Source organism: Humulus lupulus, chromosome 3 (genome assembly GCF_963169125.1).
Source record: "Humulus lupulus chromosome 3, drHumLupu1.1, whole genome shotgun sequence".
Classification (NCBI taxonomy): domain Eukaryota; kingdom Viridiplantae; phylum Streptophyta; class Magnoliopsida; order Rosales; family Cannabaceae; genus Humulus; species Humulus lupulus.
Window position 1 is genome coordinate 9,399,964 of NC_084795.1, and position 22,467 is coordinate 9,422,430.

General features: G+C 33.7%; 3 protein-coding genes and 1 long non-coding RNA gene across 4 annotated transcripts; 1 reads left to right on the plus strand and 3 right to left on the minus strand.

Annotated features, from left to right (window-relative positions):
• Positions 1-2,661: 2,661 nt before the first annotated feature.
• LOC133822020 (nuclear pore complex protein NUP155) lies at positions 2,662-10,995 on the minus strand. Its single transcript, XM_062254215.1, has 13 exons — positions 10,663-10,995; positions 10,360-10,529; positions 9,246-9,372; positions 8,886-9,148; positions 6,995-8,636; positions 6,705-6,917; positions 6,317-6,564; positions 5,807-6,221; positions 5,380-5,576; positions 4,785-5,139; positions 4,154-4,372; positions 3,714-4,042; positions 2,662-3,196 (listed from the first exon to the last, which is right to left on the minus strand). Exons 1-13 carry the CDS (start codon positions 10,819-10,821, stop codon positions 3,079-3,081), a joined length of 4,455 nt encoding a protein of 1,484 aa, XP_062110199.1. The 5' UTR covers positions 10,822-10,995; the 3' UTR covers positions 2,662-3,078.
• Positions 10,996-15,455: 4,460 nt separating this feature from the next.
• On the plus strand, positions 15,456-17,303 carry LOC133820922 (uncharacterized). The gene is made up of 2 exons (XR_009887223.1): positions 15,456-15,650; positions 17,071-17,303. It is a non-coding gene; the product is annotated as an uncharacterized LOC133820922 (long non-coding RNA).
• Positions 17,304-19,305: 2,002 nt separating this feature from the next.
• On the minus strand, positions 19,306-20,124 carry LOC133822021 (putative receptor like protein 25). Its single transcript, XM_062254216.1, has one exon. The coding sequence runs from the start codon at positions 20,122-20,124 to the stop codon at positions 19,381-19,383; it is 744 nt and encodes a 247-aa protein (XP_062110200.1). The 3' UTR covers positions 19,306-19,380.
• Positions 20,125-20,129: 5 nt separating this feature from the next.
• Positions 20,130-21,707, minus strand: LOC133823610 (receptor-like protein 6). Its single transcript, XM_062256472.1, has one exon. The coding sequence runs from the start codon at positions 21,705-21,707 to the stop codon at positions 20,130-20,132; it is 1,578 nt and encodes a 525-aa protein (XP_062112456.1).
• Positions 21,708-22,467: the final 760 nt, after the last annotated feature.

Consider the following 22,467-nt stretch of genomic DNA (forward strand, 5'->3'; position numbering starts at 1 on the left):
AAGAAAACCTCATTTCAAAAGGGAAATTATGCATATTGTACGTGCATATATCAAAAAAAATATCATTCTTTAACATCATTCCAAAATAATGCTAGTATTTGTTTGGTTTCCAAAAATACCCTTATCATTTTTTTAGCCTCCATCCGTCTTTTCTCTCGGGTCACCTTTATTTTTTGGACATCATCCATTCATTCCTCCATCCCTTATCAATTAAGATACTAATTTATGCATTTCGAATAGATCTTAGCATAATTTTTTGGTTTTTTTTTACAATTTTTTTCACAATTTTTTAGATCTGAAACTTAAAAAGTTGCAGAAAACTCGATGTACCTCGATGCCCAGCTCGATAGGTCCTTAAAAATTATGATTTTCAAGAAAAAAACCATCTGCCTCGATAGATCTCGATGCAAATCAATGCGATTGATAAAAATTGCATAACTTTTCACTCGGGTGTCCGTTTGAGGTGATTTTTTTTTTGAATTTGGGTATTTTCTTGAGATCTACACGTTTGGGATATGTAAACACACATTTGGGAAGTTAAAAGTTTGAAAACATACCCAACTTTGAAAATATAATGGTATTGTTTTTTAACTTTGGTGTGTTTTCAAGCTTTCAACTTCCCAAATGCATGTGTAAACATATTAGACGTGTAGATCTTAACAAAATACCCAAATTCAAAAAAGAAATCATTGCAAACGGACACCCTAGTGAAAAATTATGTACTTTCTATGAATTGCATCGAAGTATGTCGAGGCTTATCGAGGTGTATCGAGACATATGGTTTTTTTCATGAAAATGATGATTTTTAAGATATACCTCAATAGACCTCGATGTACCTCGATGCTCAGCTCGATAGGTCCTCAAAAATCATGATTTTCAAGAAAAAAACCATCTGCCTCAATAGGCCTCGATTGAACTTGATAGGTCTCGATGCAAATCAATGCAATTGATAGAAATTGCATAACATTTTACTCGGGTGTCCGTTTGAGGTGATTTTTTTTTTGAATTTGGGTATTTTTCTTGAGATCTACACGTTTGGGATATGTAAACACACATTTGGGAAGTTAAAAGTTTGAAAACATACCCAACTTTGAAAATATAATGGTATTGTTTTTTTAACTTTGGTGTGTTTTCAAGCTTTCAACTTTCCAAATGCATGTGTAAACATATTAGACGTGTAGATCTCAACAAAATACCCAAATTCAAAAAAAAAATCACCTCAAACAGACACCCGAGTGAAAAGTTATGCAATTTCTATCAATTGCATTGAGACTTATCGAGTTCTATCGAGTCCTATCGAGGCAGATAGTTTTTTTCTTGAAAATCATGATTTTCAAGGACCTATCGAGCTGGGCATCGAGGTACATCGAGGTCTATCGAGGTATATCTTAAAAATCGTCATTTTCATGAAAAAAACCATATGTCTCGATACACCTCGATAAGCCTCGACATACTTCGATGCAATTCATAGAAAGTACATAATTTTTCACTAGGGTGTCCATTTGCAGTGATTTCTTTTTTGAATTTGGGTATTTTGTTAAGATCTACACGTCTAATATGTTTACACATGCATTTGGGAAGTTAAAAGCTTGAAAACACACCAAAGTTAAAAAACAATACCATTATATTTTCAAAGTTGGGTATGTTTTCAAACTTTTAACTTCCCAAATGTGTGTTTACATATCCCAAACGTGTAGATCTCAAGAAAATACCCAAATTCAAAAAAAAAATCACCTCAAACGGACACCCGAGTGAAACGTTATGCAATTTCTATCAATTGTATTGATTTGCATCGAGACCTATCGAGTCCTATCGAGGCAGATGATTTTTTTCTTGAAAATCATGATTTTTAAGGACCTATCGAGCTGGGCATCAAGGTACATCAAGTTCTATCGAGGTATATCTTAGAAATCATGATTTTCATAAAAAAAAACCATATGCCTCGATACTACATCGATAAGCCTCGACATACCTCGATACAATTTATAGAAAGTGCATAATTTTTCACTAGGGTGTCCGTTTGAGGTGATTTTTTTTTTTAATTTGGGTATTTTTTGAGATCTACACGTCTAATATGTTTACACATGCATTTGGGAAGTTGAAAGATTGAAAACACACCAAAGTTAAAAAACAATACCATTATATTTTCAAAGTTGGGTATGTTTTCATTAGGGAAAGACAAGCTCAGGTTAGGACACCAAGTAAATGAGAGCTTCCATTTTTTTTTAAAATAACACAACTTATATATACTTAAAAAGAATATGCTATTGTATATATGTATCCCAGAATAAAAAACTTATTTGTATTAAAAGTATGATTAGTTTGGGCTTCCAACTCTCAAAGCCATCAGTAGGTTATGGGCAGAGATACTTCCTTGACAAAGAACATAATAAACGAAGACAACATTGCATATCAATAACATAAATGTATAATTATATCTATGCATATGGAAAGCATTATTCTAAGGAAAATCAAGATCTGAAAATGATTAATCTGAAGAAGAAAAAAAATGCTTTCCAATGTTCTCTCAATTCAACACAAGTATATCCCTAGGGGCCAAACATTAATTTTTTGTCTGCAGCAAAATTCATAGAAGTTTATTAGAAACAAACTACATGACAATTCCAACAAAAGGAGTGTATGAGAAGAGTCAAAACTATCAAAATTGCCAAGCCTAGTAGACTGTAGAGCAAAGTAGATACAAACCCCAAAACCCAATTCAATTACAATAAAACCTTCCTCTGTCAAAAGATCAGGAAAAAAAAAAGAGATGTGCCTAAACATTTACTCATTTTGAAGCCTCAGTTCAATGAAATTCATATAATGGAGACCCAAAATATTTGTCTTAACTTCTTGCCTTCCTAAACTGCAGTTGTTCTAGTAGCTGAACAGATGAGCTGACATTTTAGAATATGTATCATTCTTTAGCTTGTACATTCCAAAATAAAGCACAGGACTAAAAAAAATCATAATCGATGATAAATTATGGAAAATTTTATTAAAATAATTTACATGCAATGAGAAGAAAAAAAATTAATACATGATACATTAGACATCAGACATCGAACGGAGAACCAATCAGTAACGGTCAATAGGATAAGGACTAATTAGCGACTCTTCGAGTTCACGGAAGCCTCTGTAAACAGCCTCAGTCTGACTCTGTGGAAGCGGCAATCTCCGCACCTCAGTCATGTATCTGCCAAATTCAATCGGTAGAGACACTAAATTATAAGAAATCTCAGAATGGTGTGTTAATTCTATGCAAGTAATGAATTCTGAGAATTGGAAATGAGGGAAAGACAACTAAAATTGCAGGGAAGTCATTTTGCTACTACTTAAAAGTACGTAATACTTTGAGTTTAAGATAACACAGCAAGAACATGTAGGACAACCATCGTGTAAAGAAAATTTGTTTTGTAAGCTAATGAAATATTTCTAGATTCTTGAAGGGCAATGATGATCAATAAACAAAGGTTGGTCAAGTTATACAACAAAGACCATTAAGAAGGCGGCTGCAGCCCATTGTTACAAGGAAAATTGAAGTTATTCCAATATTCTCTAGTGCACTAGTGAGGAAATAAATGTAGAAATGTCATGGCAAAAGGCTAGTTAAGTTGCATCTCGAAAGATAAATGAGCAACCCCAGCTATTCAGATGCATACCATACCAGTAGAAAAAGAAGTGTGAGGTTATAAACAAGAGAATTAACTCACCTGTTTGCTGCACTAGTGATCTTATCACGAATCCCTTGATTCATAACTGCCGTTTGCTCCAGTGAGAAAGTTCCACCTAAAATTAACGAGGCTCCAGTTGCACTTGTACCCATTCTCTGTGCAAATACAGACATCGCCCACTCTCTAAGTAGTGCTAGCACTGATCTGAGAAGCCGCAATCTTAGCTTGGATGATGGCAAAATAGCTCCACTTGACAACAATTGATCATAAGTGTTCAAAACAGGCTCAGTTGCACCCTTGCAAGCAGCGAGAAGAGCCCTTGAAACATCTTCATCTCCAACAGATTCAACCCCTGACTCCAATCTCTCCTATGAAAAGGTATAGACACCAACATAATCAGGCAATAAATTAATTATCTAGGAAAAAATCATTTCAAACATCTATAATTAAATAAAATTGCTCATATGTGCAACAAGTACCAGTGCAGCCTTTTCCAGATGAAGACACAAAGTGTCTAAAGGTAAACCAGCTCCATCTCCAGGATAAATGTGGGAACCAACCCGCTTAAGTACTGCACAGGCTTCGGCAATGCCACCCCTTGAAAGAGCTTGATCAACAAGTCTAGCACATGTTTCTCTTATAATACTACTGTCAGCATCGCCAGAATAGCTTGCAAAGTATAACATTTCAAGGCAAATCTGATTGCAGGAAAGAAAAACCAAGACCACAGAAAACAATGGTATAAAATGTGAGTTAGCTTGCAAGCTTATAGCAAACCCAATTCTGATATAAAATGCAGTTATTAAATTAATTTACGTTAGCACAAACAATTAGAGTGCTCCACTAACCACCTGCAAAAATGTTTGATCAACCCAACTGAACGAACATATACACAGATTTGACAAAACATTTAAATATAAATATATACACAGAGATGTACTGGTATTATAAATATATTATATTTCATGTGTGTAATACATAAATTTACATACCTATAGCCTAATTATATGCATGCATAGATATGTAGTAGTATTATAGTTATATATTGAATAATGAGATTAAGAATATTCAGTTAATAACTTATTTATTGATACAAAAAACAAGTATTACCTCCCAAAGCTCAAATGGAACTGCATAGTCATTATATAGCTGAGTAATGCTCTTCATATCTAATGATAGCTCTTTGGCCTTTTGACGTGCATTATTTGCAAGATTAGCATCCTCAGTTGATGTGCTTTCTGCACCTGTTCCATTTTGGACAGACTCAGTACTTGATGAAGCTTCTAGCCTGGAAGCTATAGCCTCCAACTCCTCTTTGATCTTAATCTGAAACCGAAGAACGGCAAGTTTCCCTTCCAGTAAATCTAGTAGTCCATTGTCAACAGCACCCCTTGTAGAACTCACCAGGCCATCACTGGTACTAGCATTCTTAGCTTGTAAAACTGCATTACTTAAGTAGTGACACCTGAAATTTACAAGTAAAAGAAGCATCAGAAGACAATGGGCTAGCAAAGCAAAATCTTGTTATACACCCCAGACCTGATGACCACAGCTTTGTTGGCTCTGTAAAGACTAATGGTTCTCAAGGATAGTAAAATAATATTGGAGTTTCACATGTCAAGTAAACTAACCCGAGAATATCCAGGCCGCCAGCCAAGAAAAAGAAAACACACAAGATAAATAATAATAGAGAAGATTTTTAAACCTTTGGTCAATAGTAGGCGCATCACCCGCATCAGTTGAGCGCCTTTCAGCCAGCCTTAGCAATATATGGGCTGCAAGCAGGTGCTGCCGCTTTAAGACATAATATCGTGCCAAGAGATCAAAGTACTTTGCCTGATTGGGCAGGATAGGTGATCCAAATTGACCCATAGGAGAAGTCACTGCAGAAGCAGCTCGAACCTACAAGTAAGACAGAAACATGAGGATAGAAAACATAAGAGAGAGAGAGAGAGAGAGAGAGCATACAGTGCACAAAGTAAAAAGGATCAAAGAACTTCAAAATAATAATAAAAAAAATGAAACAGGTAACAAGAAGTGCTACCAAACAAATGTTAGTTAATTTCTGAGCATATAATCTTAATATTGGAAATGACCTAAATTAGAATCAAAATCAAAATTAAGGAAAAAACCTCTTGTATTGGTTCATGGCCACCACTTTGTAGGAAAGGCACCAAATCAGGACCACCATACTCCAGCAGCTCATTTTCAAGGCCTACATCAATCATAGCTCTGTACAAGTACTCATGAAATAATCTATCAGGTGATTTAACACCAAGCTGCACAATCTGACATATGTATTTGTTCCGAGATGCCTGATCAAGGGCAGATCTTGGAGCTGCAGGTCTAACTGGAGATCCAAATTCTCCACGTGAAGGCCCACCTTTCAAAGAACGCAATGCACTAACAACAATCTCATAACACATTTCACGCTGGGCAAGTGCATGTTCTCGAGCAGGTGCATCAATTTGGTCATTAAAAGCATCACCTGCTGGGTCAAGAGCCTGTGCCTTTTGCAGAGGTAAGTGAACCACAGCTTCATAGAACCTGTAACCAACACATTTCTTACATTTTTAGATATAATATTGAAGCAAAATTACACAAGGAATAGCTCTCCACCTCCCTTTATTTATTCAACTGACCTTAAATCCTCAAACCGTTTGCAGACAGTTTGTAAATCAGCAGACTCTGGAACTTTACTTAGGAAATTAAAGGCCTCTTTAGCAAGACTTTCCTTCTCTTCAGGATCTGGAGTAACTGCCGCTCTTTCAAGACATTCTACAGCTAGAAAGAACTTGTGATCAGACTCCTTGAAATAGCTAGGACATCCCTCTCGTAATCTTCCACTAATATCATCAACAGTCCCCCTGCCATCAGGACCAGTATAACACTGGGAAAAAAAATAGTCAAACTTCAGAATGAAGAGGTTATAATATCAGCTGAAGCAAGCTCATAAACAGGGTGGGTTATAAGGCAATTGTTTGCAGATGTAGGAGCTCAATTGTGCTCATTATTTTAATCTTGAAATACCTCCATCAAAGCAGATATAAGCCTTGTAGCAATCTGGTCACCCTCTTCGGTACAAACTAGCTGATGAAATGTCAACTGAGCTAATGATTGTCGCAGATTAGTGTCAAATCCCTGAACTAAGCGAGTTACATGATGCTGAGAAAGAAGTTGGAGCAAAAACAGGGCTTCACTGGATCTGAGAAGCAACTGCCTTATACATTCCATTGCTCTCACCTGCAAAACCAAAAAAAATTGAAAAAAGATGTCTAGAAACCTTAGTCCACTACAGAATAGAAACAATTCCAGCTTACCTCCAAGGCAGCAAGCTCGGCAGGACTATATGGTAACCTCTGTCTCTTATTGGATGCACCACCATTAGACTCACTACTGCGTGAGTAAGCACCAAATAAGTTTCTCACCATACCCCGGTCACCAGCCCCCAATTCTGAACCAGCTCCATAAAGAATTGAACCAGTCAAGTCCCCTAAACCAGCAACACAGCCATAAAGTCCCCTCCTCTGGTTTCGCCTAGACCTTAAAAACTTCTCTAAGGAACGAAGCTTGTTTTCCAGTACTTGCATAGCCCCAATAGATAGTCTACACATGACAAGCCCATTCTCAGGAAAAGCATCTACAGAGCCCCCTTTTATAACCATCACAGGAAGTTCCCATACAGGAAAAAGTAGCCTGGAAGAGCACAAGCAAAGTCCTTCATAAGCACCTGAAAACACAGGCTCGGCCTCCTGAACCACCTGACCCATGCTGAATCCCCCAGCAGCTGTCCTAGTGCTTGACAGTGCACTACTACCCTCAAGTTGTGGCATTCCAACAACTCTTGGATCCTCAAAGGCTTCAGCAGCCTTTTCAGCAACAGTATTACTTATAAGATTTTCAGAATAAACTATCCTTGCTGCTAAAATCAAACACATTGCAGCTGCCTCACCAGCTCCAAAACGATTAAAGAAATCTTCTAAGATAGATCTTGGTGAGTTTGACTCAAATAATCTCCTGAGAATATCCACAGGCCTGTTAAACACAATCTCCATCATGCCCATGGTACTGAAAATGACAAGTCTTCTCCTTGGAAGTATATGTTGAGTTGAAAGATCCCCTCTTGCCCAAAGTTTCGCGCATGCCTTTTCAGAGGACTCCCATGAAGTTTCAAATCCACTATATTCAATTTCGGAATATAAAGAGTGAACTGCTGTTGCAGCATCAGGCATAGGTAAAACATCTGCCACAAATAGCATTCGCCCTTCAACTGATAAAGAAGAAACATATTCTCGTAAGGCCCGATTACTTCTTGAGCTGGTTCCCAGTGCACTTGAGACAGATGATTGTGCACTTGAATCCCTACTTACAACAAGAAGAGAAGACATAGTTGGTGGCGAGGAATCAGAAAGTACAAGAGTTCCTGCAGAATAATATGACGTCTCAACCTTCAATGAAAGATCTTCGTTCTGAGGTCTGCTAGAAAGAGACAGAGCTCCAAAGGCAAGACCACTGCTGACACCTATGGGTGGTGAGGGTCTAGTTGTAACAACTTTTAGACAGGTAGGTTTATGATGATTCATGTTGAAACCACCTAAATTTCCACTAGATGGAGAAGTTGTGAGATACATCCTTCTGCCATCTGATAAAACAGCAACAAGGTGTAGCCCTTTGGATTCCACAGTTGATAAAGGTGATATTGAAACTATGGATGGTTTTGCTGATCGATTTGGGGCTCTTTGTCCTGTTGATTGTCTACCCCCATAATGAGTGTCTCTCTGACTGATCACATTCCTTTCTTCTGCTACTTTCTTCAATGGCCCATCACCATTAGGGCCCAGAATAAAAACCTGAAGTTTCATTTCTTCAGTTCGTGCATATAACATGCTTCTTTCATTATCAACAACCATTTCAACAATAGGGTCAACAGCTCCAAATTTAAATACATTTGGCACTACCCATCTGAAAAAGTGTGGTTGCATCAATACTGGGTAACACATAATAATAATAATAATGACAAAATTTAACTTCATGGTTTAAAGCTGAGGAACTGCAACAGGAGTAGCAAAGTTCAACTTATCAAATAAGAAAACAGTACATTAATCTGACTCTTATAATGCACTCAGCTTCCATCTAGATCAGACCTTCAAATTCTAAATGTCTTAATTTACAATAGCTTAATGACTTCAAAACATTCTATAGCATAATTACCTTGATATGACACTTCCAAATCCAGCAGTTAAGCAAACTTTTCGGCAACGCTTTTGCCAGCCTGAACCAGTTGAGTAATGAAGTTCATAGATGTGACCATCACGGCCAGCCAGGAAAATACGACCTGCCTTAGTACATGTGATACAAGTCATAGTGACTCCATCAGATGGAACTGTATATTCTGGCAAGGGTTGTAGTGAGACCTCTGCATATGGATCTGTACCATCACCTCCTCCAGAGCAGCATATTCCTACCAGAACTAGCTGTAAACAAGCAAAGACTAATAAGAAAAATAAGCAAATAAAGGAATAGAATACATATTGCAGGAAGCAAACAAAAAGACTGAGGAAGAGCTATCACCTCAACAGGCGTTGCTAAAACTAACAAATATTGAATAGCTTCAACAAAGACACCAGGTTTTGATTTTGTAAGACCCACAGCACAAATAGCTTGCTCCTCTCCACTGTATTCTGGACACTGACCATCCCTGATAAAGAAAGAATGATAGAGAACAAACATAAAAAAAAAAAAAATGAATAAGGTAGGGAATATTGCCATTGATGAGCATACATAAAATACAAATAATAGTACTCATTGACAAAAAAGCAGACTAATTTTTTGCATAGTCTTTGTATGCTGCATTGTATCCTACACCGAGCATCATATATATTATATAATGTTTTGCACAAATCAACAGACACAAACATTATCAGGATATCATGACAGTAGATATGCATAAAATGTATACTTGGATAGAAACATGGTCACATGCTGAACTTTACAGAAATCATGTCCATGCTACCAAATGCTCCTGCTGAACCTACAATTTTTGGAAAGTATAAATTTTGGCATATCGCTAGAAACGTCCCAGAAGGAATCAATTCTCAAATATCATTGGGGCAAATCATGGGCCTAATAGCAATAATAATAATAACACTAACCAGAATGTATATGTCCTAAAAATATAACAACAACAACAACAACAACAATAAAGTTTCTTCAGATAAATGATAGAAATATTACTAATTACTACAGTGAATTAAATAGATAATGTCATGACCTCATGGATGACAATAAATTAACATGGTGACCGCATTATATGACATTCTACTAGAATTTTTTATTTTATATTTTACAAGGGAAGAGCAAGGTAGAAACTTGCCTAGAGTACCCAATCATCCTATAGTAGTTTCCTGAGGAGTTTAACTCAATTGTCAGCCCCTTATTTTCGTGGTAAGTGCCTCGTTCCATTATAAACTATTATAGAAACTTCATAAGCTTTATAACTAATTAAAATAACATGATGATGATTATTGTGTCAGATTAAGTTAACAGTTCATGCCCTCTCACTACAAATTATTAACAGGTCATTAAATCAGCTTACTAGCATTGAAATTCAGCAGAGCAAAACTGAGCTACATTTACTTTACAAACTACATAAAAAAATACAAAGCAGCAGAGTCAAAATACTCACCACTTGTCAAAACGCCATAGAAAAAGTGAATTATCAACAGATGCCCACGCCCTACGTATTTCGGGAAATATGCCACATAATGCAGTTCCTTCCCCACCCGCTGCATTATACCTTTCAACAAGTACCGGCGGTAACTCCCAAGTATCCACCACCTCAACTAAAGGAGGCCACTGCAATGGTTCAAGACTTAGTATAATGTAATAGAGAATAAAAACCCACATTTATCACTCAAGACGATAAAAAAAAAAAAAAAACATAACGCTCAAACCTTGGGGAGTAAATAGTATGAAGAAGAAAGATTACCTCTTTGGGATGAGTAGAATAGGGATGGCTTGCGTAACGGGAAGCTTCTAGGGCTTCTTCAAGATCAAGATGAGAAGCAATTTCTCGGCCAATTCGATCGCCGACGACGAGACCGGCACTGGTGACATCCCGCAGAACGAGCTCATCCTCCCGCGACATTCGTCCCGGTCCCTAAAGTTTTTAGGGAGCGAGAAATGGAAAAGGTTTGATTTTGAAACCAAATAGAGTGAATCGAATCACTCGCTTTCTCGGGGACCAAACAAAGGAGTGGGAAGTGAAGTATAATAGGGTTTTGGAGAGGGTTTTGCGTTGCGAGTGGCGGGCAAATTTCCCCTAATTTTGTAAATAAACCGCCGAATCACAGATTCACCGAATTACCAACCCAACCCGGTTTAAACTATTTTTTATTTATTTTTAGGAATTTACGATTGAAAAGAATTGACAGTTATTGTTTTTTATTTAGGAAATATTATTTTTGTGATAAAATTATATTTAAACAAAGTTCTTTTATTTTTTGTTTATTTTTTTGACAAAAAAAAAATTTAATTTTATATAGAAAAATCATAATACATTGGTCTATCACATAAGGAAATTTTTTCACCAAAATGAATTCATCATGCATCAAAAGTACTTTTTTAATGGTTAATCCAAAAAACAATACTTATAAAGACAGATAACAAATTTATAATATCTTGAAAAATAATATCTCATTGAGATAAAATAGAATACTAAGAATGATAAGAAAAATACTTAGAATCCTTAAGACACCCATAGAAGAGAAATTGAGAAAACTACAACGAAAAATTTCTAAGACTGTAGATGTAAAAAATTTTAAATCTCCAACTCTTATGAGGAAACAAGTTATAGGAAGACAAGCTACAAATACATCATCTACAAAGAATTGGACAAAATTGAAGTAAAAATCAGATCATCGTTATTGCTTGTTTTAACTTCAAATTAAAAAATAGACATTAGAAATAATAATAAAACAATGATAAGGAAAATAAACTTCATGGATAATGATAATGATTGTCACAATAAGTATAAAAAGTAACAATTATAATCAACAAGAAAAAAAAAACTTATTTGTGAAGTGCAACTCTTACTATCATCTATTGGTGGATCCTATTTGAAATCTCATAGAAAAACAATAATTCAAATAACTAATAACTAATGATTGTAATGACTAGGGGTGCACACGGGTCGAATTTTCAAGTTTCGGGTGCATCGGGTTCCAGTTTTGCGAGTTTCAGGTGGAGAAAAATGGTACCGAAACCGATCTAAAAAATTCGAGTTTTTGTGAGGTTTCGGGTTTCAGGTGTGTTCGAGTCAGGTTTCGGGTTTGATTTCAGGTTGGGCTAGGCCTATTGGGTTTTGGGCCAAAAAGCCAAATTTTGTAAAAATACTATTTTTTTACACTTTTTTTCAAAAATACCATTTTTTTCAGATTTCAAGTTTAATTTCTGGTTGGGTTGGGACTATTGGGTTTTGGGCCGAAAATCCAAATTTTATAAAAATACCATTTTTTTACACTTTTTTTCAAAAATACCATTTTTCGGATTTCGGGTTTGAACCCGAACCCGAGTTTAAAAAATTTTAAGCCCAAACCCGACCTGACTTTTTTCGGATTCGGGTCGGATTTAACTCGAATCTGACGGGTTTTCCCAAAAAATGGGTTTTTTGGTTGCGTGTCGGGTGGGTTTTCGGGTCAAATGTTCACCCCTAGTAATAACTTTTTAATAAAATATCATGGACTTTTGCTACTCTCATCTAGTACAAAAATACAATAATAATAATAAAATGAAATATCTACTTAAGTTTAAATCAATTTTAAAAAATAAATAAATGAAAAAAATAAGTTTTCTTTTGGTAGAATATAAAAATGGATGCTTTGTAAAATATATTTATGTATCAAACACACCTCCATCATAACTCATATTATTAAACTAGAAAATATAATCGCGCTTCACCCAGTCTTTTATAATTATTAAAAAATATACATATTTTAAAATATTTTTTGGGAGATTATAGGGTAAGAATTCATTTTCACCCTACTCGTATAACATGTTTTTTAAATGGACACGTGAGAGCGTCTTGACCATAATTTTTTTCACAATGGTATTCATTATATAGCAAACTTCTTGCGGGTTTTTGAAAAATTCTGAATAATTAAAGTGTAAAAAATAAAGTTCAAAAAACTTGTTGTACGTGTTTTTATTTTTTTTATTATTACCATTATTATACACTTTGAGTGATATTTTTTTTTTTAAAGTCTAAATTATGTATAAGAAAATTAATGTTTTGTGTGAGACTTATTTTTCCTGAGTACCCATTTAAACCATGTATTTTTAATAATTAACTTTTAGATCTCGTGTTTTGTCAAAATGTTAAATATAGGAATTGATAGATCAATTATTTGAACATTGTATTTTGACCGATTACTTGTTTTGACCATTTATTTTAAAAAATTAACCTTTAGGCCATGTATTATTGAAATGTTCAAAATTCTTTATAAAAATTAAATTATATACATAATTCATGTTTTCTGTAAGGGTTCACACCATTTTGAACCTTGTATTTTAGTCGATTACCCGTTGGGACCTTTACTTTTAAAAATGAACTTGTGGACCTCAAGTTTTGTCAAAAGGTTAAAAACAAAAATAGATAAATCAGTTATTTGAACACGTATTTTGGCCGATTACTCATTTTGACTCCTTATTTTTAAAAATTAACCTTTGGACCATGTATTTATTCAAAGTGTTAAAAATTCTTTATAAAAAGTAAATTATATAATTATCTATATAATTTATGTATCTATAAGGGTTCATACCATTTTTATCTGTGTATTTTAGCTGATTACCCGTTTGGACTCTTTATATTTTAAAATTAATTTGTGAACCTTGTGTTTTGTCAAAAAGTTGATTACCTGTAACACCCTACTACCCCAGGGACCGTTACGGTGTGCATTTTAAACAATGCTAAACTCGCTAATCGAGTCATTTGGCTATAATCGTGTAACTAAGTATGATTAGCGGTTTAGGGTTAAATTTTTTTGTTAAGATATAACATTTCACTAAAATGTTTACTATATACATTGGAATCCCAAAAATATAATTTAAAGGTTAATTACAAGAAAATATTTACAATCACCCGACCTAAGCGGCAAAATAGGGTTTAACCCTAGTTCCTCTTTCAACCCTCAGCCGTGGCGGTCGAGCAGCTGCATATATACACATTGTCACCTAAAATTTCCAACTCAATGATGGTCCAGCTTTCTTTTGCCTTTACCTGCACCACATAGCACCCGTGAGCCAAAGCTCAGCAAGAAAACTTAATATGCTCATGAACAATAATAACATGTTACCAAATCACAACAAGCATGCCTAGCAGTAATAACCCTACTCATGTTACCAAATCATAAGAGGAAATTTGTTCTTCGGGCCAAATATGCAATTATATGATAATAGTGATTAATTAATTAATTACAAATTAGTTGTAATTAACAAAATTAATTAATATTTAATTATTATGTAAATTTTGAAATTATATTAAATAATTAAATTAATTTTTGAAATTATATTAAATCATTAATTAATTATAATTTTCGAAATTATAATAAATTAAATATTTAATTTCAAATTTTAAATTGGTTTTAATTAATTGGTAGAATTAATTAAATATCTTTATTTGAGTGAGAGATAATAATTTGATAAGTTCAAATTTGATTTGAATTTAAAATATTGATATTTATTCAAATAATTAATTATATTTGATAATTAGTTAAAAAGATAATTAATTCAAACAGGTTGTTGGATTTTATCTGATAAGTTAATTTGAATAAATAATTATGGAAAAATTAAATATCGACACACAGTCCATCGAGTGTGTGCGTGTACTACACATTTTCCAGCGATAGATTTTTCAATTTTATTTATTTAATTAATTAATTAATGGAAAATTCAAAAGTTAGTTTTTTTTTATATATATTTTCATCAATCAGATAATTAATTAATTAAAAGATAAATTGTAAATTTACTACAAACTTATTTTTTAAAATTAAATATTTTCTATTTAAGTTAGACTTATTAGAAAATAAGAAGAGACTCTGTTATTCGCTCAAAAATAAAAGAACAAAAAAATTTATATCGCACCCTAAAAAAGATAAAGAACCAATCTCAGGCTTATTCTATTGATCTCATGTGTTGAGTACATCAAGTAGAATCAGAAATTAACTATCATTTATTCTCTAAGTGCCCACACATATCTTGAGGTGTAGAGAACGTTGTGGAAGATCTTAGTGTGAGTACTGGGAGTAGCTTGGACAGGAAGATTGTTCAAATTACGAAAAGATAGCAAGGACACTTGATAGGAATCAAGAGGAATGTTTTCTATTCATTTATTGCTTATAATTAATGCATGTATGTTAATGGATCCACATATTTAAATGTAATTTAAATATGTTACAAAATTTTTGTTGTACACTGGGCCAACCCACCACCATTTTGCTACGTATTAAGAAACTTGTTCATAACATTATGACCCTTGGATCAATTTTTGATGGGAGATATACATAATTAGTGGTATAGACCTAAAGTCAAAATGGGCTTAGCATAAGTGCGCTACGCTCACTTGGGTAAGCATAATTATTGGATAGGAACTCATATGGACCTAAGGTTTGGTGTGAGTGTTTCACACATTAGGAAAAGTAGTCTAGACGATGATAATGATGAAATTATGAAGAGATAAGGTTTTATAGTAAAAAAAAGTTAGGTATTAGGATGTTAAATGTCAAAGTTTGGTAAAAAGTAAGTTTAATCATTCAAAATTTATGGTTATCATTATCCTTTTTCATTTTCACAACCATAGCTCTGAAAAACATAGAGAAAGAGAGGAAAAACGTTCCTTGTCCGGAGTAAAGAGATTCCAAGGAGTTCTTAGTGAAAATCAAACCGAGGAAGTGAATTAAACTTAATTTTGGTCTTTTAACAGTAAGTTTTGGTATTTTGGAGTTAGATCACATTTTTAAATTTTGAGAGGTTAATTATGATGTTTTATATTGTCTAAGATATCTCTTGGTGGATCTCAAGTGGTTTGAAGTTTAGAAAACCTAGACGAGATTGTTTATGCCAAAAAAGTTTCTCTGTAAGTGAAGGTTTTGTGTTTTATGAGAATTTTGTAGTTCTTGGAGTATAAACTGATTATTGGTGATTTGATTGAGTTTATAGGAGGTTTGATATGTTTATAAATATTAGAAAAGACATGGAGACTAATTTTATTTTGGGTGATGATTTTGAAAACTAGGATTTTATCGAAATTGGTATATAATAATTTTGTGATGAATTATGTTGGTATTTGGGATATGTTATCATGACATGTTATTTTAGGTTGATTACTGATTGATTTTGATATTTGGGGATAGGTAAAAAATTAAGTGGAATCTCTGTCAAAATTTATCCAAGTGACTGAGATAAATTTAATGCTCGATCTAAGTAGTTAAGGCATTTAAGCATGATTTTGATAGAAAGTTGACATGATGTTTTATGGCTATTGTCAAGGATATTTTAATGCCTTTGCTGTCATTATAATGGTATGAAATTAGTTTTGCTGTTTGAAATGATGTAATAATTCATGCCCTTATCAGGATAAGCATATTGACACCTGAGACATTATTTGTTACACAGTTAAATATATTTTGGAAACAAAGCAAGTAAAGTACTCAATTGCGACTCAAGAATTACGTGATATGTGAAGTTTGTCACGATGGTTTTTTTATTTAATGATAAGTATGTGTATATTGACATATTATATTCAATTCATTTGCATGGCATGTAGAGTTATATGTATAGTCTATGATATAAGACCATGCATGAGATTATAATGATAAATTATGATGTGTCTTCATAAGTATTATGTAAAGCCAAAGACGAATTTTATCAATGTAAGAATAATATGTTAAGAGGTGCCACTATTTCGAGAATGTGAGTTTATATGTAAGCCTAGAGTTAGGCTCAGTATGGTAACCCATTAATGTGGGTTAGGTTTCGAGTGAACCAATTATAAGTTTTAATTTTCTTTTCCACATTAGATATGTTATATGACACCATAGAGTGGCCGCCTTATAGTCTTGGGCCCGACGGGGCAACAATGGAATAAAGTTTAGTAATGAGCCCCTTTGTGGTGATGACTAGCCGGGGGAGAACTCATGAGATTTTATTTTATAAATTATAAGCAAGTCTTGCAGGCTTTGACCTGATCGAACAATGTGCACGAGATAAGAGGGCCCAAAGATGATAAGGAGAATATTAGAGAAAAATAAGAGAGTTATGCATATTATGTAGAGCGGACATATTCCATTGCACGTATTACTTCACTTTATGAGCTTTAGCTCACAGTTGTCTTGTGTTCCAGGTCAGCAAAGTGATGTGTAATGGGACCAGTGAACTGAAGCCTAGTGCCGATTTTGGTTGTACATATGAATAAATAAAGGTTGTGTGGGAGTGGCTTATGTTTGTGTATTAACGACTTGTGGAATTATGCTTGTTTGTCTTATGTACGATAAATAAAATTATGAGACTCATGCATTAAGTATTAGAGACGCTCAATATGTAAAATAAATAAAGTTGAAAAACTATTTTATTATACTTTATGTAAAAAGAAAAAAAATCAGGATTTTAAGAACCCAATTTAGAATCAGTAATAAACGTAACATCTCATTAATAGTACCAAGTAAGGTTGATATTACTGAGGGTATTACAAAACATCCTACCGATTTTTGAGAAATTATAAATAATTAAAGTATTGAAAACAAAGTTCAAACAGTGTGTTATTTGTGTACGTATATTTATTAATTATTATTAGTATTGTTTTTATACGCTTTGCGTAATTTTTTTTATAAAAAAGTCTAAATCATGTATAAAAAAATTTATGTTTTGCGTAATTTTTTGGCTGATTATCCGTTTGTCCCTTTACTTTTAAAATTAACTTTTAGACATTGTATTTTCTCAAAATGTAAAAATTATGAATAAATAGATCGATTATTTGAATACTGTATTTTGGCCGATTACCGTTTTGACTTTTATTTTTAAAAATTAACCTTTAGACCATGTATTTGTTCAAAATGTTAAACATTCATTATAAAAAGTAAATTATATATAAAAGTTTTGTGTAAGGATTTACACTATTTTGAACTTTGTATTTTAGCCAATTACCCATTTAGACCATTTAAAAAAAAATTAACTTTTGGACATTACGTTTTGTCAAAAAATTAAAAAATATATATAAATAGATTATTTTAACACATATATTTTAGTCGATTATCCGTTTGATTCTTTATAAAAATAGAAATATATAAAATATTATTATTATATAGATATTCTTAATTGACATCTATTATATTTATTATTACAATAGAAAATAGATAGAATTTTCCCTAAATTAATCAATAATCATAAATTAGAAAAGTAGAATAAAAAAAAAAGAGAAAATGATGTTTATTATTATACTAGCTGAGAAGAACTGAGTCTTACCCATCAGAAACCACCAAGCGAGATTCAGGAACCCAGCTAAAGATTTTCCATTTTGTGTTCTTATTCCGAAAGAGAGTGAGGTTTTTGGTTCATGTAATAGAAAGAAATAGGGGTAAGTGAGATTGAGTAAAAAGAAATAAACTGAAACAGATAGTGTGGATGAGAAAATACAAAGAGATTAATCTCAGAAATTCTGTGTAATCACCATTGATATGTGTAGGAGCTAGCCAAATCTCTGAGGCGAGCTCGACGATGACGTAGCCCAATTGTTGGGTGAACCTCGATAAAACTCTCTGTGTGCCTTCTTCTTCATTTGCTGCTTGATTGCTATCTATGATTGTTGTGTTCGAATGCCCTAGAACTTCTCGAGAAGGATTTTGTGCTTATCTGAAAAGAGTAAAGCAAATGAATTAAATATACATATATCAATATAAAACATATATACAGGTTCTGTCTTCTTGTGTGTGCGTGAAAGGTCAAGTTTGAATATAACACATTTGATATTCTGTAGTGACGTCAACTTTATCTATAATTACATAATACTGGTTTGTTATATCATCTTGTTTGTTTCGTATTTAATTAATTTAGTTTATTAAATAAAAAGTTGGTAATCGCATATTACGAAATATCAATATATGTAAATTTCTCTACTTTTTTCCCTAGTGGTACAACACACCCCTTAAATGGGTATGTAGGAGTGTTTTTATCCCAATTTTTTTTCATGACGATGTTCATTATAGTTATAACGTACCTCTTCTGCAAATTTTCAATAAATTCTGAATAATTTACAATACCAAAAACAAAGTTCAAACAGTTACTTTTCCATTCATATAAAAAAAAAAGCATGCATGCAACAAGCTGTTTGAATTATGTTTTTGAATAATAAATTAATTAGAATTTATTGAAATTTGTAGGAGATATATATTATAACTATAATGAACATCGTCATGATTTTTTTTTTTTTTTGATAAAAACACCTTTACATACCCATCTAAGGGGTGTGCTATAATATAATGATGGGGAAAAAAGGAATACGATAGGGGTGTGTTATAACGTTATACACAAAATGTTTCTTTGCTTATTATAAACTAGAGAACAACACAAGTAGGTTTACATAAAAATAAGTAGGTTTACATAAAAATGGAGCTAAGAATATCAACCCCAGAGCAGTCACATCCTTTGGTTCCTTGCTTCAACTTCTTATATTAAACATTATCACAAACCAGTTTGGATTTTTCTCCATTACAACTTTCCCGATGAACAATCCTATCAAGAATCCACATCCATATCCTATGGCCACAACTTTCCAACCAAATTGAAGAGGAGAGCTTGACTTTTCTTCAAATGACGGAAGTGGTGGTTCCAATGGCTTGGAGTTTTCACACAAGTCTGGCAGTGGAATACCACATAATCCCAAGTTTCCCTCGTAGGAACTTCTCTCAAATTTAGCTAATTGGTTTTGTTGTGGTATAGGCCCAGAGAGATGGTTGTATGAAACATTAAAGTATTGAAGGAAATATAGTTGGGCCAAATCACTAGGGATCTCCCCTGAAAGCTCATTTTGGGAAAGGTCTAAGGACTCGAGCTCTGCTAGATTTCCCAGTGATGGTGGTATGTCACCACTGAGACGATTGCAAGATAAATCAAGAGAATAGAGCCTCTTCAAGTTTCCAACAACATGAGAAATTTCTCCATCAAATTTATTGTTTGAGAGGTTTATGACAGCAATAATACTTAGGATTCTTCCATAGAACATATTAATGCCTTTGATTGCTATTGTATCTTGGAAATAAAACCCCAATGAAGAGCCATCGTTGGTTGTGTTTTTGACTGTTGAACTCATATAACCAAAGTCTTCAATGTTTGTAGTGGTCATGGCCTTCCAATTTTGGATGTATTTCAATGGTAGTTTGCCACTAAAGTTGTTGTAGGACATATCAATTATTCGTAACTTTGGAAAATCATTTTTTTTTTTATGGACTCCCCAATTACTCCATGGAGTTCATTACGTCGCAACACAAGAATTTCCAACTCTGGAAGAGTGCCCAACCAATAGGGAAAAACATCATTGAGCTTATTACTTTCCACATTGAGGTGTCCAAGCTTCTTACAATTTGAAAGTGATTTTGATAGCTTCCCTTCAAATAGATTATAACCTAAATCAATTATCTTCAGTTGGTTTCCCTCTGGAAAAGTGGGAATGTTGCTGGAGAAATAGTTACTGCGGAGTGTTAACATCAACATTGACTTACTGAGGTTACCTAAACAATGGGGAAGCTTACCAACCAACTTATTATGAGAAATGTCAAGAAATTTAAGAGAACTAAAATTGCATATTCTATGCGAAAGCTCCCCTATTAAAGAGTTCCCAGAAAAGGATAAGAGGGATAATGTTTCTTTGCTAATGTTGAACAACCACTCTGGTATGGGACCACCAATATGGTTTTCATCAAGATATAATGCCTCCATTCTTTTTTGATGCCTAAGAAAGACAGGAAAGTTTCTTAAATTACAGTTTGACAATCCTAGTTCCTTGAATTGTGGAAATGTTTCATTTATACCAGGATTAGCAATGATCACTGAGAGGTTGTAGTTGTGTTCCAAATCTAGCTCAGTAAGGTTTTTTAGGCCAACGAATATGTCAAAATCGACAATGTCTCTCAAATCATTATTATATAGGTAAAGGGTTTCCAAATTTATGAGCTTCGACAATGACAAAGGAATTGGACCACTAAAATAATTTGATGACAGGCTTAACATGGTGAGTTGAGTTAGATTTCCCAAGGAAGAAGGGATTTCTCCAACAAAGTTATTTTCAGAAAGGTTTAGATAAGTGAGTTGGTTCAGCTTACCTATGGGATCAGATGGAATCACTCCCGAAAAGTTGCAGTTACTAGCATCCAACGTACTCAAAGAAGCTAATTTTTCAAAAGGAATTTCCCCAGAGAAGCTAGTGCCTGCCAACAACAATGACTTGAGAGAATGGTTCTGATTAAGTATTGGAGGCAATCTTCCACTAAGATATTTGTTAAACCGCACGCTGAGGCTTTGTAAGTCGGGCAGCTGAAAAATATCGACCGGGAATTCACCTTTAAGTTTGCAATCCCTCAGTTGTAGGGATGTCAAGAAAGAAAAATTTGCCAACGATTTAGGAACTGTTGAAGATATGTCAACTTGGCTGAGACAAAGCTGCTTAAGGCGTGTGAAGTTGGAAATCAAGCTCTCCAAATTATTAGGCTTCTTGAGTTGCAATGGATTGCTGCACAAATAAAGATTGGACAATTTGGACAGTTGTGAAAGTTCCGAGGGAATTTGCCCGATGAATGAAGAATGTGATAGGTCAAGATAGGTGAGCATAGAAAGTCGTTTGATGGCAATGGGTATTTGAGAGTAATTGAAATGGTTGTCCCAAAGATTAAGTCTCTGGAGGTGATGCAGATTGAAGAGGGTGCTGTTTGAGTCAATAGAACCATAGAGAAAGCTGCTGCCGAGGTCAAGGCCTATCACATGGCCAGTCATCTCATCACACTCAACACCACTCCACACACAACAATTTCTTCTTGTTTCTCCTTTGTGTGTCCATGAGGTAACCTATGAATAAAACTGATCAGAATATTGAGAAGCTGACTTTCTAATAATAAAGCTCTCCTTAAACTGCAACAACGATGACCTTTCGTCCTCATGACAAAATGGTTGGGAGAAAGAGAAACATAATAAATTCAGAAAGAGAAACATAAATATGTTACAAACAAAGCAAAACATTGATAATCCCATCATACAGTAAGTAATAGTATATATATCTATAGTAGTGGCTTTATGTTTTATTCTTTCAGATGAATGAAGAAGTGATACTTTGTGGCCTTCTATTTATATAGACAAAAAACCATTATAGTCTCAATTCGGCTACATTGCCTAGACTCCATTTTATTTTATTTTTAGTTTTTTTCTAAAATAAGGTGGGAAATAAATTTCCAATGTTACGTCATATATGTCCACTTTCTTTTTTTTTTCATCAATCACTCCACTTTATTACAAATAAAGAACATAATAAATTATAATTCAACATATATAGTAATAGGAAATTTTTTGAAGACCCTACCGGTAGGGTTCTTTTGTGTTCTCAATCTTTGAACAGTTTTCGGCGCGATTCTTTTTTATGACTGTATATATTGTAGTTATTTAGAGCATCCTACAAATTTTCAGAAAATTCCGAATAATTTACAGTGCCGAAAACTAAGTTCAAACATACTATTTTCTATGTGCATAAAAAAAATTAGTC